This window comes from Eleutherodactylus coqui, chromosome 6, assembly GCF_035609145.1.
Source record: "Eleutherodactylus coqui strain aEleCoq1 chromosome 6, aEleCoq1.hap1, whole genome shotgun sequence".
Classification (NCBI taxonomy): Eukaryota; Metazoa; Chordata; class Amphibia; order Anura; family Eleutherodactylidae; genus Eleutherodactylus; species Eleutherodactylus coqui.
The window spans coordinates 182,337,503-182,352,693 of NC_089842.1; the positions used below are offsets into that span (position 1 = coordinate 182,337,503).

The window sequence follows — 15,191 nt, forward strand, 5'->3', positions numbered from 1 at the left end:
ACTTAAGCATTTGGAAAGAAAGTTGTGTTTCTTTATGTCTGCATGTTGAGCATCCTCTTGTCCAGAGCTACAAAAACAGGATATGTTGTTTTTCCAAAAACGGTGCTACGTCTGACCATGGGCTGTCTTTTATTGCAGTTCATCCCTGCTCTGGTGAGTTGAGCTGAATTGCAATACCTGCTACAGCACCTGAAGAGATGTGGCGCTATTCCTGTATTACTGCATTGCAGCCATTCCAACGGCCAGCTGTGCAATAGACGGGCCAGATCCACCAACACAAGAGCCATGCTTTATCAGTGTTCTTAGCAGGGCACCCACCCTTGCTGTGGAGTTGTAGCCTAAAACGTCCTGTGATACATGCATTATAGTGACTAGGAGATTCCAAGTCTGAAGACAAGTACCCACGACGATCAAAAGAATACTGTGATCCCTCCGTTATTTCTTTCGTTTTTTAAGTAAACTTTTATTTAATGACCTTGATCTGTTTTTGGAATGCACAGCAGTAAGTAGACGCACCAGCTCACAATATTTTCTTGCTTATTTTCAGCTGCTGGTCATAGGTGGTTCTTTTGGACTCCGTGAATTTACTCAAATTCGTTATGATGCTCAGAAGCTAAAAAGTACAGTAAGTAATGAACTCAATGAACCATGTGAATGATGATCACCATGATTTTTTTAAAGCATTTTCCCTAAACTGCTGTAGCATACAGGGGTGCATTGTCTATAAGGCAGGGCTCCACTGTTAAAAGTAAGTTATCGAGGAATTACAATAAATAAGATTTAGTTGAGTGCAATACTGCATCCTTCTGCTCCATCTGATTTCTGCTTCTTATAGCTAATATTAGTTATAATAGCTAGGGTAGACTAGACTGTAATACCACTCTGCACATACAAAAATATAACTGCTATAATACCGTCCTGCTACTTACAAGAATATTCACAAGCAGAGGTTCCAGCAATCTCCACTCAGATACATAAATCACTTGCAAAGATTCCCCCTCCTCTTGCTCAGATGCAATCAATCACTTGCAGAGAGTCCCCTCTCCCCGGGACAATCAATCACGGGCTTCCTCGCTCTCCCCACCATTCACTGGAGTTAGGTGCCAACCACACATCAGTAACAGCATACAGGAGCTAAGCTACCTACCTCACCATCCCTCAATAAAAAACACACAGGAGCCGTGCTCAGGAGTGGCTCATATTACACACCTTATAGATGGCTGGCAATGATGGGAATGGGCCAACAGAAGCCTCCACAGAAAAATAGGAACATCCTACTAGATGCATCCTACATGCATGAGAGCTGGTGGTGCACCAGAGCAGGGCTAATTGCTAATGGCAACAAGGTTAGAAATCTTGTTGTCATTTGCAAATTTTTGATCTCTATCTAGAACCCTAGGAGGCGAGATTAGCCTCCAGCTGTGTACTCCTGCACATCTTTACACACAGCTATGTCTTTGGTGATTACTGTAGATTGTGGTTTTTGACACATTTTTTGCATCGCAATGCAAGAAAACCGCAAATGTACAGTTATCTCTAGGCATAGATGTATGCAGCAGCTGTTGAAGGACCTCAACAGGTAAAGTCACATGACTATATCTCTTCAAGTCTCTTGTATGGCTTGTATAGGAAAAGAAGAAGCCTGTTAGAGAACGCGTGTGCGCGTGCGTGCGTGCGCGTGTGTGTGTGCGTGTGTGTGCGTGTGTGTGCGTGTGTGTGCGTGTGTGTGCGTGTGCGTGTGTGTGCGTGTGTGTGTGTGTGCGTGTGCGTGCGTGTGCGTGCGTGTGCGTGCGTGTGTGTGCGTGTGTGTGTGTGTGTGTGTGAGATGCATGCTGGGTAAAACTCTCATTCACTGTTCTCGTTCTGTATATATGGACACTCTTGTCTTCTATGCTCCGTGTACTTCTCAGTATTTGCTCTTATTCTGGATATACAGACACTGCACAGTACCACTTCTTCTCTTATTCTAAATTCTAGTCACCGAAAAAGAAATGTAATTAAAATTACTAACTCTATTAAATATTACTTAAAAACACCAATTTTGGACAGACTTGCGCATATACGTAAAGTGAGGTGGGAGTCTAGTTAATGGATAGGAACCAGAAATCCTAACACCTCATAACCCAAACCTCGTGATTATACTTCGCTACGAGTACCACATATCCACCTGACCAGTATAGGTATTGGTGCAATATGTGGAAAACCCTGACACCGCAATGGTGCTGTGATATCACTGGATTCAGAAAGCACTTCCTTTTTATTGTCTGAGCGCCTCCTTATTAGGCAGTGGCTCTTTATATTATTTATAGGCCAACACTGCCTTCCAGACTCAAATACACTTTTTGGTATGTATATGTTACGGTAGCAGTCTTTGTATTAATTATTTTACCCCCTATTTCTGATCCATAACAGAATACCCAGATATTAGGGCTGGTCTCTTCTTCCCCCCCCCCCCAAAAAAATCCACAACTTGATTTGATTAGTTCCTGGGGGCTTATCAGCAAAAAGGTATGAGTGCGCTAGCTGATATACAAGCTACACTCTATTGTTCTCCCAGTCGACTAATTTAACCCCTGGGCCACGAAAAGCAGAAATGAAGGGGTTAAATTAATCTGGTCCATTAGAGTGGGCACCTATGCAGTCCCAAACCAACACTACACCTAGTGCCTCTCTCACTACAACATTAAGTTTATAACACTGTCAATTTTTAGAAGGGGGAAGGGGGTGAATAAAAAAAACAAAACCTTTTTTTCCCCTAAATTTTGCACAGTGCGTATGCCAATAGATGACATCCATAGTTCAAGACGTAATAGGGGTCTGAGGAAGAGGCCTGAATTAAGAGTAGTGTTGAGGGTTCAGAAGAAAAACCACACTTGTTAACTCCCCCCGCTGCTCCAGGACCGATACGCTGGTTGTTCCCAACCGTATTTGTTTATAGAGTAGCAATGACGCCAGTGGGTACAACATGTCATCACTGTAGGAATGTCAACAAGTCATTGGCACCGAAGCACCAGGAAATTTAAAGGGGTATTCCGCAGACCTAAGGTCCTTTCAGGTTTTCACCTATCCACTGGCAAGGTGAAAACTGATATCAGTGAGGGATTGGCTGCTGAGACCCTTGTGATCTGAGAATAGGGTCTGGTATTAGGGGTTGATAAAGAAGTTCTATGCACTACTTGGGATACGTTTAGAGCTGTTTGGATAACACAGCCTAGTTACTAAACTGGCATATGGTAAAAGTCTCTGTGCTTCACAATCTCCCTGATGTCACTACTAGGAAGTAATGAATTATGGTATATGCTGTATACTTGTTAGAAGTGTAAACCTGCCCCTGACTGTCCCTAATTGTCTGTAGGAATTAACGACCATATGTCTATATGCCTGTCCCTAGCTGTCTGTATGGCAGGATCCATGCACTGAACTCCTGCCAGCCTAGTTGCAGATCATTGATTGGCACACCAGACAGCACCGGAGCCTGAGGAAATGAGTAAACCACTGAACAGCAGTTACTTGACTCATTCACTTCCATAGGCCATTAATCCATTCACCATCAGGAACGACAGAAGATAATATTGTAGATGGCGAACTATTAGAATAGCATTCTTTGCAAATAGAGTAGCACATGGGGATTTAAATAAATCCTATTCACTTTTGCATGCAATCAGTTTATGCCATAGAAATTTTCCCCGCTGACAATCTGCAGCTTTGGAGGCTTGGGGATATCATCTCACTCTTTACCCCAGGTAGCAAGAAGGCTCGGGGCAGTTCTTGCAGGGGATCTCTCCCATGGTGCCTGTACTGACTATGTAATTCTCTCAGGGCTCTATTCCTATTTGACTAGGCATATCTGCTATTAAGTTATGTCTGACGGCGTCTTTGGAAAATTATGTAATTTTCGTGGCGTTTTTTCTGGTGTTTGCTGTTTCTAGATATTGGCTCTAGATCAGTAGGAAGCTATGAAGTGCACCAAGGCTGTGGAGTCGGTAAGCCAAACTTCCGACTCCTCAGTTTTCGCAGACTCCGACCCCTTCATATGTGACTTGTGTTTTTTAAATGATAAATTTACTGTATTAAAATGGTAATATCAGGCTGTTCATCGCCTTCATAATAAAATAATCAAGCTATTTCGATAGAACATAGAATATATTTATTGGAGTACAATTTCAGACGTTGGCACAGACTGTGGGCGGATAACAAGAGAAAGGATAGGCACAAATTCATCTCAACTAAAAGCCTTGAAGGAGCAGCATAAGGATACTTAGTCTAATGGAAAGGAAAGGCAATAACTGATTTTCTGTTGCAATTCCCACATTCCAGCTATATCCATGTTTTTGATACATATGGGCTTAGATGAATAGGTCATATATTTATAGGACATCTCAAAAGTTTCTTTGAAAGGAAATATGAACAAAGTCTAAATTTATGGCAAGGTAGTACACAGGATGGCCTGCAGAAAGTGTTAAATCAGGCATAATGTGTGCTATTCAGCAGGGATAGCTGTGTGGGCATGTCTGCAGAAGTTAAAACCTCCAGACACATTGAGTTCACAGCTGAAAGCTGCAAAGCCTGAGGTCCGGCGCACACCAGACTATGTCCGTCACAAGTCTGACAGGGGAGGACGTCCCCTAGACACCCTTGCTGGGTAAAGTGGCAAGGACAATGAAGTTATGTGTTCCAATGCGTATGCAGTGTGTTGATACTGTGAAAAGTTTGCTGTGTGCAATAAAGTTGGCAGAATGTCCAGGGTCTGTCTGAGAGTAGTGCCAACCATCTTACAGAAGAAGATGATGATCCTGTAAGATGGAAATTTTTTATGCTGCAAAAAAACGCATGTGAAGCAAACCTGAGCTGAGTAACAAACCATGTGAGCATTATCATAGTGGCCAATTGGCTATCACAATTTTTAGCGTCTTGATCAAGGAGATGCTGGGTTACCAAAGCAGCTAAATGGCTTGTCACCTGTCCATCTCAAGGCTTTAAAGGGGTTGTCCAGGAACTTTACTATTAATGGCCTATTCTCAGGTTAGATCGTCCATAGTATGGTCGGTGAGGGTATGCCAGTCACATATTTTTGGGGGGGCAAGTAGGGATTTGTGACTTTTTGCGGCGGTCACTTTTGTAAAAGGTGGTTGGGGTTTGTCAGGGAGAAGCTGCTGCGGACCGATAGATTTATGTATAATGTGTGCCAGGTCGGTCCTTTCATTCATTTCTGTGTAAGCCCCGAGATGTGCCTAAAATACGAAGAGCATAAGCCTTCTTATATATTAGCCGCATTGTGCGCCTGAGGGAAATTTTTATACTATGATCAGCACTGGAAATCCTGGCCTTTGTAAATTTCCCCCTTTACTTGCAAGTTGCACTAAGGCCGCATGCACACGGGCGGGTCGGATTCCACATGCGGAATCCGGGCCCTGACCGCGGCCGGCAAGCCTGCGTACCTGTCATTCTCCAGCTTTTCTGTACTGCAGATGGTCCACACCTCTCCTGGCGGACATGCGCAGTACAGAGTTGTTTTTTGTGGGTTTTTTTGTCCCCCCCCCCCCCTCCCACAACCGGAATCTGCAACCTTTACGCAATGTCAATTGCGGAAGGGCCACGGATCGGGACAGCTTCTATTGACTTTAGTAGAAGTCGTCCACGTGGAATCCATGCAGAAATGGAGCATGCTGCGACTTTTTATCTGCGAGTGTTCAAGAACAATCACTTTTCCATAGTATGCTATGGGCGGTATTTGCTGTGGAATCTGGAGGCGGACGCCCACTCCGGATTCTGCCTTGCAAATCTGCCCGTGTGCATGCACCCTGACTTGGAGTTTTTGGCTGCATCTTAGACACACGGCGGCAGCTATGTGCTACTATATGCTTACCAGCCTAAAAGACCAAGATATTACTGAAACATATGGATGCTGAAAGCCCTCATGCCTGAAAACACAGGACAGACCCTGCAGGGCAGCTCATAGAGGACTGACGGTTCTGCATGTTTCCTCAAGTGTTCTTTCAAGGGCAGCCTTTTTCTTGAAGGTTGTAGGCAGTATTAAAATGAAAGATCTTTAGAAGAAACATCCAAATCATTCCCCGAGAAATAAACAGTTAGCCAGATGTTCCACACACTGATGATTATAGCTGTAGCATCCACAATTGATGTAGTATCACAATGCAACCAGAAGGTGGAGCTGTTTTTCCTGTTTTCCTCCCATGTCATTCGCTAGTGCACATTGAAAGCAGAGGGGAGTTGCTGAGGAATAAGTATTCAGCAGGTGTACTAAGAATGGGTTTCTTTATCCGACATTCTTCTTTCTTTTTTTTTTTATAATACTCCTCTTAACCTTACTATATAAAATGGAGAAGAAAAATGCTTTCTGGTCACACATAGCGGGCACAAGTGTTTATTTTGTCACTCTGTCTACATTGTAACAAGTGTTGAAAGAAAGCTGTTGACAAATACACATTCTTTGTATCCTTTATAAGGTTTGAGGAATTGTCAGCAGGGTAAAGCTTTAATACATGTGCTGCAGTTGGGAAATCTAGGTCAAGGAGATGGAACTACTTGGCTTTGTACTGTTCTGTACGCCATATCCTTTAAGGCTGTGCATGCATGTTCTTGTCAGATGCTAAGGGTATGTCTGAGAGAGGGAATCTTAGATGCAAAGGAACAGCTGGAACGGTTCTAGTGTATCACAGACCCATGCACCAGGCTGGGGATAGGGGAACGTCTGCTACACAATGCACCTTTCTTTATAGAAGGCTATGAAAATGTTGTGCAACCATCTCAATCACCTCTGATTAAATTGTGGGGTTGCCACTATTTCTGATAGCTTCAGAACTATGGCCATATTGGGTTGAAAACCCCCTTTTAAAGCCAGAGTGGGCACATCAGAGACAGGACGTACTGTATATCCTAACAACCAAAGTAGCCCTAATTTGTACAATTCCTTACAGGCCTAATGCTTAAAGGAGTATTCTGGGACCTTAACTACTGATGACCTATCCTCAGGATTGGTCTTCACTAGTTGATTGACGGGGGACCCACCGCTCAAGGGTCCCACCGATCAACTGATCATTCACCCCACTGTTAGTGCAGCGAGACAAATGATGTCATCGCTGGTTAGTGACGGATGTGTGATAGCTGACTTCACTCCCATTGAAATCAGTGTGCACGCTGTTTCCTATTACACTACCGGTTCCTCATTGCGGTCAGGACCTGTTGTCTGAACCTGACTGCAGTGAGGAAACGGTACTATAATCGGAAACCGCGTGTACATTAATTCAATGGGAGTGAAGCCAGCTGCTAGACTACTGCATACTAACTATGTCTGGACCACTGTACTGACAGTGGGCCAGAGGATTAGCTAATAGGCGGGAATCCTGAGCGGTGGGTCACCCATTGATTAACTGTTGATGACCAATCCTGAGCCTAGGTCATCAGTATTTAAAGTCCCAAATACCCCTTTAAGAAACACTAATCTATTGGCAAGGCAGTACACAGAATAGCCTGCAGGGGGCTGTAAAACAGGCATTCTGTATGGTGTGTCTAAGGCCTTAGTCAGACGGGCGTTTTTTCGCGCGATATGCGCATGCATTCGCACATATATAGAACCAATGGTTCGCTATGGTATCGGTCACATGTCCGCTTTTTATGCGGATATGCGATAAATTATAGGACACGATGATTCGCAGATCGCGCCTATCTGCGTTCAGCGTTTTATGTGCACACCAAAATCATTTACTGCAGCTAGCTGCATTTTTTCGCCGGCCAGTCTAAGTTTGATGCGCACGGCGATTTTACTCCGGTCAGACGGGCGTTTTGCTGCAACCATAAACGCGGGTAGGTGCTGATTTTTCCCGCGATTTTTTTGCCCCCGGTCACACGATTTGCGCATGCGCATCCGTCATGCGATCTGCAAATCGCGCGAAAAAACGCCCGTCTGACTAAGGCCTAAAGGAGATAAAACCTCCAGACACGTTAAGCCACAAGAGAAGCTGGGAGGAGGCTGAAAGCCTGAGGTCTGTCGCAGACCAAGCTGTGATACAGCCACAAGTCTGACAGGGAAGGACGCCCCCTAGATTGACACCCTGGTTGGGTACATTGTTTGAATTGTTGTGACGTGTAGTGGCACTAGACCACTGTGTTAGGTAGAAGAGAATCCGATGTGAGTTAGTAGTCAAACAGCTAGGATTTTTGGTTGTTGATGTAAGTGTGCACCGTGACTACACAATAGTGCGAAGAGCTGTTAGTTACCTATGTAACTACCATTTGCTGTCAAAATAGAATGGACTTCCTAAATAATTTTACCACCTACTGTAGTCTGGATATGGGTCATTGAAGTCCGGCAACCCAACTAGGTGGAGGAAGGGTGGTGATCCTGTGAGGTGACTAATCCCCCTGATTGTCACTATATATCTATAATTTAATGAGCTTAGTGGATCTACACTTTTGTACACTGAAAATGTACAATTCATACAAGCCATTACCAGCAATCAACCTGTTTAAGGCTCTGTTTACATCTGTGCCAGAGGCTCCATTAGAAGCTTCTGCCCGCTGTTGTTGTCCGTTATCTGAGGGATAATGCGCATCTGTCTTATTTTCATCATTCTGCTCCTATCATGGAGCAGAACAATGGAAACGAGGGACACGGATGTGACCAGATGGGCCAGCTGTCCAAACTGCAGGCATCATGTTATAGAGCGGGAGGAGCCGAGCAGATTGTAGATAGTTTATGGGGAAAGATTCAGTATAACTTGTATTTTATTCATTTATATCTGCTTATTCTGAGCTGAACAGTCCAATGGGTGGAGCTATCAGTGACTGTCACAGTGTATGACTATACATACAGGGGTAGCTGCCAATCACTGATAGCTCCGCCCATGGGACTGTTCAGCTCAGAATAAGCAGAGATATAAATGAATAATATACAAGTTCTACTGAATCTTTCCCCATAAGACCAATATACAATCTCCTCCGCTCCTCCTGCTCTATAACATCATGCCTGCAGGTTGGACAGCAAGTCTTAGCTGACAGGTTCCCTTTTAAGTCATCTAAAATTACTACCACGCTTGATTCTTTTTTTGCTATTTTCCATTGTAAAAACTGCAGGTTTTCTGTTGAGCTCACATCGTTGAAGCGCAATTTTATTTGTGAGGTTTTCATAATACAATTTGTTTTCCACTTGATATCATCACACAAATTCTGTTCTTTCTGGCTGCTTTGGTGATGCAGACGCTGCTGATGGAGAACATATTCACTTGTGTTTCAATTATCACATCTTTTATTTGAAAATGATTTTATCTTTTTTCTTCATTTGGTCGCAAGTGTTTGTTTTGACATGATTAAATATTGCATGATAATGCATTGTCGAGAAACACCAGATTGTGTTATGCTCACAACCCTGCATAATAACTGGGTGCATATTAGTTTATAGACAAGATCTGGGCAGAATACTCGCTCTTGGAAAAACATTTCAGATTGGAACAAACCAGCAGTGTTATACCTGGCGTAGAGACCGTTAAAGGGGTTGTCCACCTCTTCACAGCCTCGTGTGCCGCAGAGTGCTAAGGCAGCAGAAATGCAGTCCTAAGCTCTCGCTCACGACCTGAAGGTTGCGGGTTCAATCCAAGCTCAAGGTTGACTCAGCCTGCCATCCTTCCTACATCGGTAAGATGAGAACCCAGCTTGGTGGGGGGTAATACATAAGCGCTGCAGAATAAGTTGACGCTATACAAATAACAGGATTTATTTTATTTTCACTGTTGATGACCCATGCTCAGGATTTTACTTCCATCTTGTCACTAGGACATTCGTGTACCATTGGTTTAGCACCTTTTATAATAATAGAATGGAGACCAGTTGAACAACTTATCGTTCAGTGTAAACAGGCAGTCTTATGAACGACTGTCTTCTTACTGTGAAGAAAGGCGGTATGGACCGAAACAATCCCCAGCCTACCCCGCCTCCATTCAGTCAGCGAATCTCATTCCTGTGTAAAAGCACAGGAACGATTCGCTGGGATGAGCATTGTTTGCTAGACAGCTCGCCCCATGTAAAAGCACCCTAAGGCCCAATGTCGACGAGCAAATTTGAATTGCGGAATCCATGCAGGGCACCCACGCGAACAATCCGCAATTTAAGCCGTCCATAGGGAGACAAGGGCATCCGCAGCTTAATTAAACTATGCTGATTTGTTTTTCGGACCAATCACAGCATGCTCCATTTTGCTGCGGTTCCCGCACTGATGACTTCCATTGGAGTCAATGGAAGCCGTCCGATCCGCGGCCCATCCGCAATGCAATTGCAGACGACCTGCAGGTTCTACGGGAAAGCGAGAGCTTTTTTAAAAAAATAAATTCTGTCCGGCGCTTCCGCACACATCCATAGTGAGGACCTGGGCAGGTAAGCTTGGTCCTCGTCGTGGATATCACCCTAAAAACAGGATATGCTGTGATTTTTGGGGTCTATGTAAATACACCCATTACAAATCACAATGCACAAAACTCATGTGAGAAAATCGCCCATGTAAATGATGTGCAATTGCGTCGGAATTCTGCACGTGGATTTTGTCCATTGACAGAACTAAATCTGAGCACGGATCCATGGCAAATGCAGCTGGGCTGGACGCATAGGTCCCACTGATTTCACTAAGAGGGAAGCCTTCTATTTACACTTCTGGCTTTAACTCCATGTTTGGAGCTGCAAGAATAATAGAAGGCTTCGCTCCCATTGAAACCAATGGGACTTATACCTTTTAGTGATCTTCCAGTCTTGACCCCAATGTGGAGAGAGCCATAAATATCTGGCTCGCTGCAGTGCTGCAGGGGGCTTGAGATCAGCTGATCACCATGAGTACAGACCCCTGTCAATCAAATATTGATTACCAATCTTGAGGGTAGATAATCAGTACTGCAATGGGTTAAATGCCCAGAATACCTACTAATTGACTTCCAGTCTGGGTACCTATCTACAGTAAATAAATGTACATGTGGTCTTGGGGCGGTCTTTCTCCAATGAATACGGTCAATTCACACTTTGTTAATAACCACTGGCTCTAGCACCCGTGTGTATGGCTTTCTAGTTATTGAGATGGTACCAGAGATTTCACGAGTGGAAAGAAAAGGCTGAGTCTAAAAATTTAGCTATACAAGGGGGGTTTTAGATTGTACTCTATATGCCATTGGGGCACTGAAGTTTCACAGCAGTACAGTAAAGTGGTGTTCAGGTACCATAAATTGAACTGTGATTTAGGGCTCATTCACGCAGTCATATTGCGTATTTCGGTCCTGTTTGGTATGATTATTTTGGGAACTAACACTAGGCCAACCCTGGAGAAGTGCCTTGGCCCCCTAAGGCCACATGAAAAGGTGATTTTATTGATTTGTGCCACCATTGGCTGCAATAGTGGTGCACCTGTTACGCAACTCATCACCACGTGGTCTTCGCGGGCAGGTGTGCCGTTGAGCTTGTAGGCCATTTCTCTTGTGGGCAGTGTTCAGACTACTTTTGTCGTTTTGCAGCCCTAGGATCTAGCATGGTTGGTGGGCTTCTATAGTCTGATACATTAATATAGCTACAGAAATGTTTTATTTAGCGACAGTAGATCACAGCTTGAACGTGCAGGTTGAGTATTTTTCTTTCTGCGGTGGAGATAATGTTGGAGCCTGTGTTTAACAGCCCCAGAGTAAAGTCGGTTGAGGAGCTATAAAACTCATTGCAGTTTTACTATGCTATCGATCCATAGACCTCGGCGCCCTGCAGTTCTGCCTTGCAGTATAGTGGTGCAGTGGTCATTAACATCCTTGCTTCTCGCTTTTCTAAGGTTTGCTGTATATCATTCATATGCTCCAGCTAAAACATGTTACTTTGAAAAATGTTCACTGTCAGAATCCCAAACTGCTCCACCAAAACCGGCCAACAAATAGCTTCACTGAGGAGATCTGATGCAATCGTACAAAACGCTGTAAAGAAGCCAAACTGTGATATTTCTGTCAATGAGACTGCAAATAATGGAAGCTAATTCCCTGACGCGAGCAGCATTCAGCCTGCGTGATCCCGTGGTGTAAAGCAAATTACTAATCAAATGTACCCATGAGATATGGAATAATGTATATTCTAGGAATACGAGAAGGCACAAAGGAGTGGCCATATACAGAGGCTGCTGGCTGAGTTGTACAGGTCACCAGCGGCTTCTATTCATTATCCTTTAGAATTTAAAGCCTATGGACAATTTTAACTTGCGGGTGGGGGGGGGGGGGGGGGAGATGAGCCTGCACTTAAAGTGTACATAACATTTCAGGTGACTTCAGAATAAGCTGCCATGTGTACATAAGGAATAACCCTATTTCTGGCCTTTATATGACTTCTATATGCCATTTTTTTCACCAGTGTTCCACCTCTAACTCTTGGTTCTACCGAGCTGGTAGGTAAAGTGTAAACTGCTATGATTTCTCCCATACACTACACACATGGGAGAGCAGAATATATTCCTCTTTTCTCTCTTTACAACAACCTCAGAAGCAGTAAAATGGAGAACATAATACAGCAGTACTGAGCAGTGTAGTTGTAAGTCCAGTGGTGAGCACTTATTAGAAGCTGCACCCATGTCTCTGTGAGTCTCTTTGTAGTTACCTTCCTCTCCATAGATGTCTATGAGCAGCATAACACAGCAGCGGTATTATTGTATCTTGTCGCCAGCGGGGACCACGCTGTGGAAGGAAGGGGGACGGAGGCTGCAGGGGGGCGGCGACCGCACTGGGGAGGGAGGGGGACACCGCAATGTATTTCCGGGGACAGAAAGCCTGCAGGCCACCTAGCACGCTGCTAGGACCTTCTATGCTTGACCCAATCGGGAGCTGGGGGCGTTCCTCCTGTCAAACCCCTAGCTTCCGGAGGCATCAAGACACACTAATACTCACAGCAACAAGCAAAGCCCGTACACCACTTCCTGTAATGCATCTCGGTGTCTCTGCTGCTAGAGACAGAATTCAATTGAGTACGCGTAGAAACCAAGTTCGAAGGAAGTGAAACCCCTTTTTGCATAGCAGCCACAGCAACATGTACCTGCACTTGTGAGGTGCTATCTAACGTTCTTTTTTTGAATTGAATATTTGGGGTGTGGCATCCTCCATTTTAGACAAGCACTCCTCCCCATGTTCAATGCTCATTTAATTTAGAAATCTGAATCCTAAATGCACATAGACTGGAGGCCTTAGCCCAAGGAGAGAAGAGTCTGTTAGTGTAAGGGCCCAATTAAAGAGCTCACTTAAAGCTAGGCCTCACAGATTCTCTATGACGGGACTGCAGTGCTGGATCCCGCAAGCGGAGGAGGGGTAAGTACTGCTCATTTTATTTTACTATAGTGACTGCTATTGGAGGGATATTGACCAGTAACTGGACAACCCCTTTAAAAGTTGAGCATATCTATAAGCTATAATGGGCCTGATGTCCCCTTGACTAACATAAGGGCACTATACGAGCATCCAAGCAATTGAAGGGATGTTGTTCAGTAACTGGACAACCCCCCTTTAAGTCATGAGTTTTTCCTGCTATCTGCAGCAAACATGCACCAGACTTGAAGACATGGTGACAACATGGCATTAGTGGTTTGTGTGTGTTTCTTCTTTTCTTTTTACCCTCGTTCTGTGTTTTCTCGGCACTTGTCAGCCTGCAATAACTGTGGGTACTGGCCATTAGCACAATGCTTAAGCTTTTGATGAAGCCGGATGTTTAATCTGGAAACTCCATTTGATTTAATGAAACAATCTAGTGCTTTCTTTCTATATGGGATTGTAAAACCCATAATTGGATCACAGTTGGTGTTCTGTACTGCCAAACTGTGATTTAGGTCACATGTAAAACAACTGGATTCAACGGAAAGAGAAGTTAAGAGGATGGGGAAGGGGAGCGAATATCCATGGAGAAAGGATATGCTTGGGGGGTGTCATGAGCTTTTCATGACTTTTCAAGTCCTAATTTTCCTCCAAGCAGGAGTTTCCAGCTCTTTAGACATCTATCAGTTCAGCTAATGATCATTAAATAGAGACCATCTGGCAATCAAAATATGTTCAATTTTGCTAATTGTGTAAATATTTAATTTCCTTGAATTGCGGCAGTTAAGCATTATAGAGCCGACTAATAGTGGCATTGGCGTGTGCTTCAGTCAAGAGTTCAATGAATTCTTTCACTAGACCATTATTATCCTAATGTGAAAGAAAACAGTGTAACAGTTATTTAAAGTGTAACTTTGAGTGAAAGATGTAAATTTAGCTTTTGGCAACGATTCGGCTCTTCTCTCAACTGTCTAGTCAGCCTTAGGGTGGTTTCACATCTGCGCTCGGTGTTCCACTTTCCTGCTCGGTTCGGGAAATAGCAAAGGGGAATCCCCATGGCCATACAGCTTCATCTCTGGACGAAACTGAACAGTGCCAGACAGACCCCATTGACTATAATAGGGTCCATCCACTTTCCCCCCGGCTTTTGGACAGAAGAAAAAGCGCTGCATGCAGCACTCTTTCTTCCAGTATTTTGAGCTATATCTGTGATGGAACCTTCGCTCGGAGGTTCCGACGCAAATGTGAGACCAGCCTAGCATGAATGCTCCATCAGACCACATTGGCCCATGACAACTGAGTGGCATTAACATGAGCTGGCCTTCCCTCTACTGGAAGTCATCTGTTTTCTAGGTGGTTCATGAACTGCAGTGCTTATGAGTTGTACATTAATTGTTGTCTAGTAAAGGAGCACGACATCTCTGAAATGTGAAACTCTAATACGAAAGACTATAGGGTATTGGAAAAGGCTAACTTTACCAATTTTGCAAGACTTTACACTTTTGAAAAGGGTTGCCCAAGTGTATAGCTGTGGTAAACTACGGATGGAAACTTGCTTGACGTAGCAAACAAACTTACCTTGTGTGGTTTGAAAGTCGAAGCACTATCTCGCCATCACGGGTTCATAGATGGAAGAAAAGCTGATACCTTTGGGCATACGACAAGTCTCTCGAAGACTCTTGGGATTTACTATGACATTGACTGATGCCACATGCCCAATGGGTTCTCATCTGACATCGTTGGTGTCATTGAGTTTTGCACAACTGGTTACAGACGTAACTAACAAATGGATTGTTTAGCAGCTTGACTAGAGAAGACAACACAGCGGTTTATTCTCATTGGAACAGAACTGGGCCTGACGTGAACATAAGTACA

The 15,191-nt window shown here is 44.0% G+C and overlaps 1 protein-coding gene across 1 annotated transcript in view; it reads left to right on the forward strand.

Annotated features, from left to right (window-relative positions):
- The window catches only part of COX16 (cytochrome c oxidase assembly factor COX16), a 64,599-nt gene that overhangs the window by 3,897 nt on the left and 45,511 nt on the right, over nucleotides 1-15,191 (forward strand). Inside the window, exon 2 of the mRNA XM_066608404.1 lies at nucleotides 548-625. Within this exon, the coding sequence (XP_066464501.1) occupies nucleotides 548-625 (78 nt within the window). The remainder of the gene's footprint in view (nucleotides 1-547; nucleotides 626-15,191) is intronic.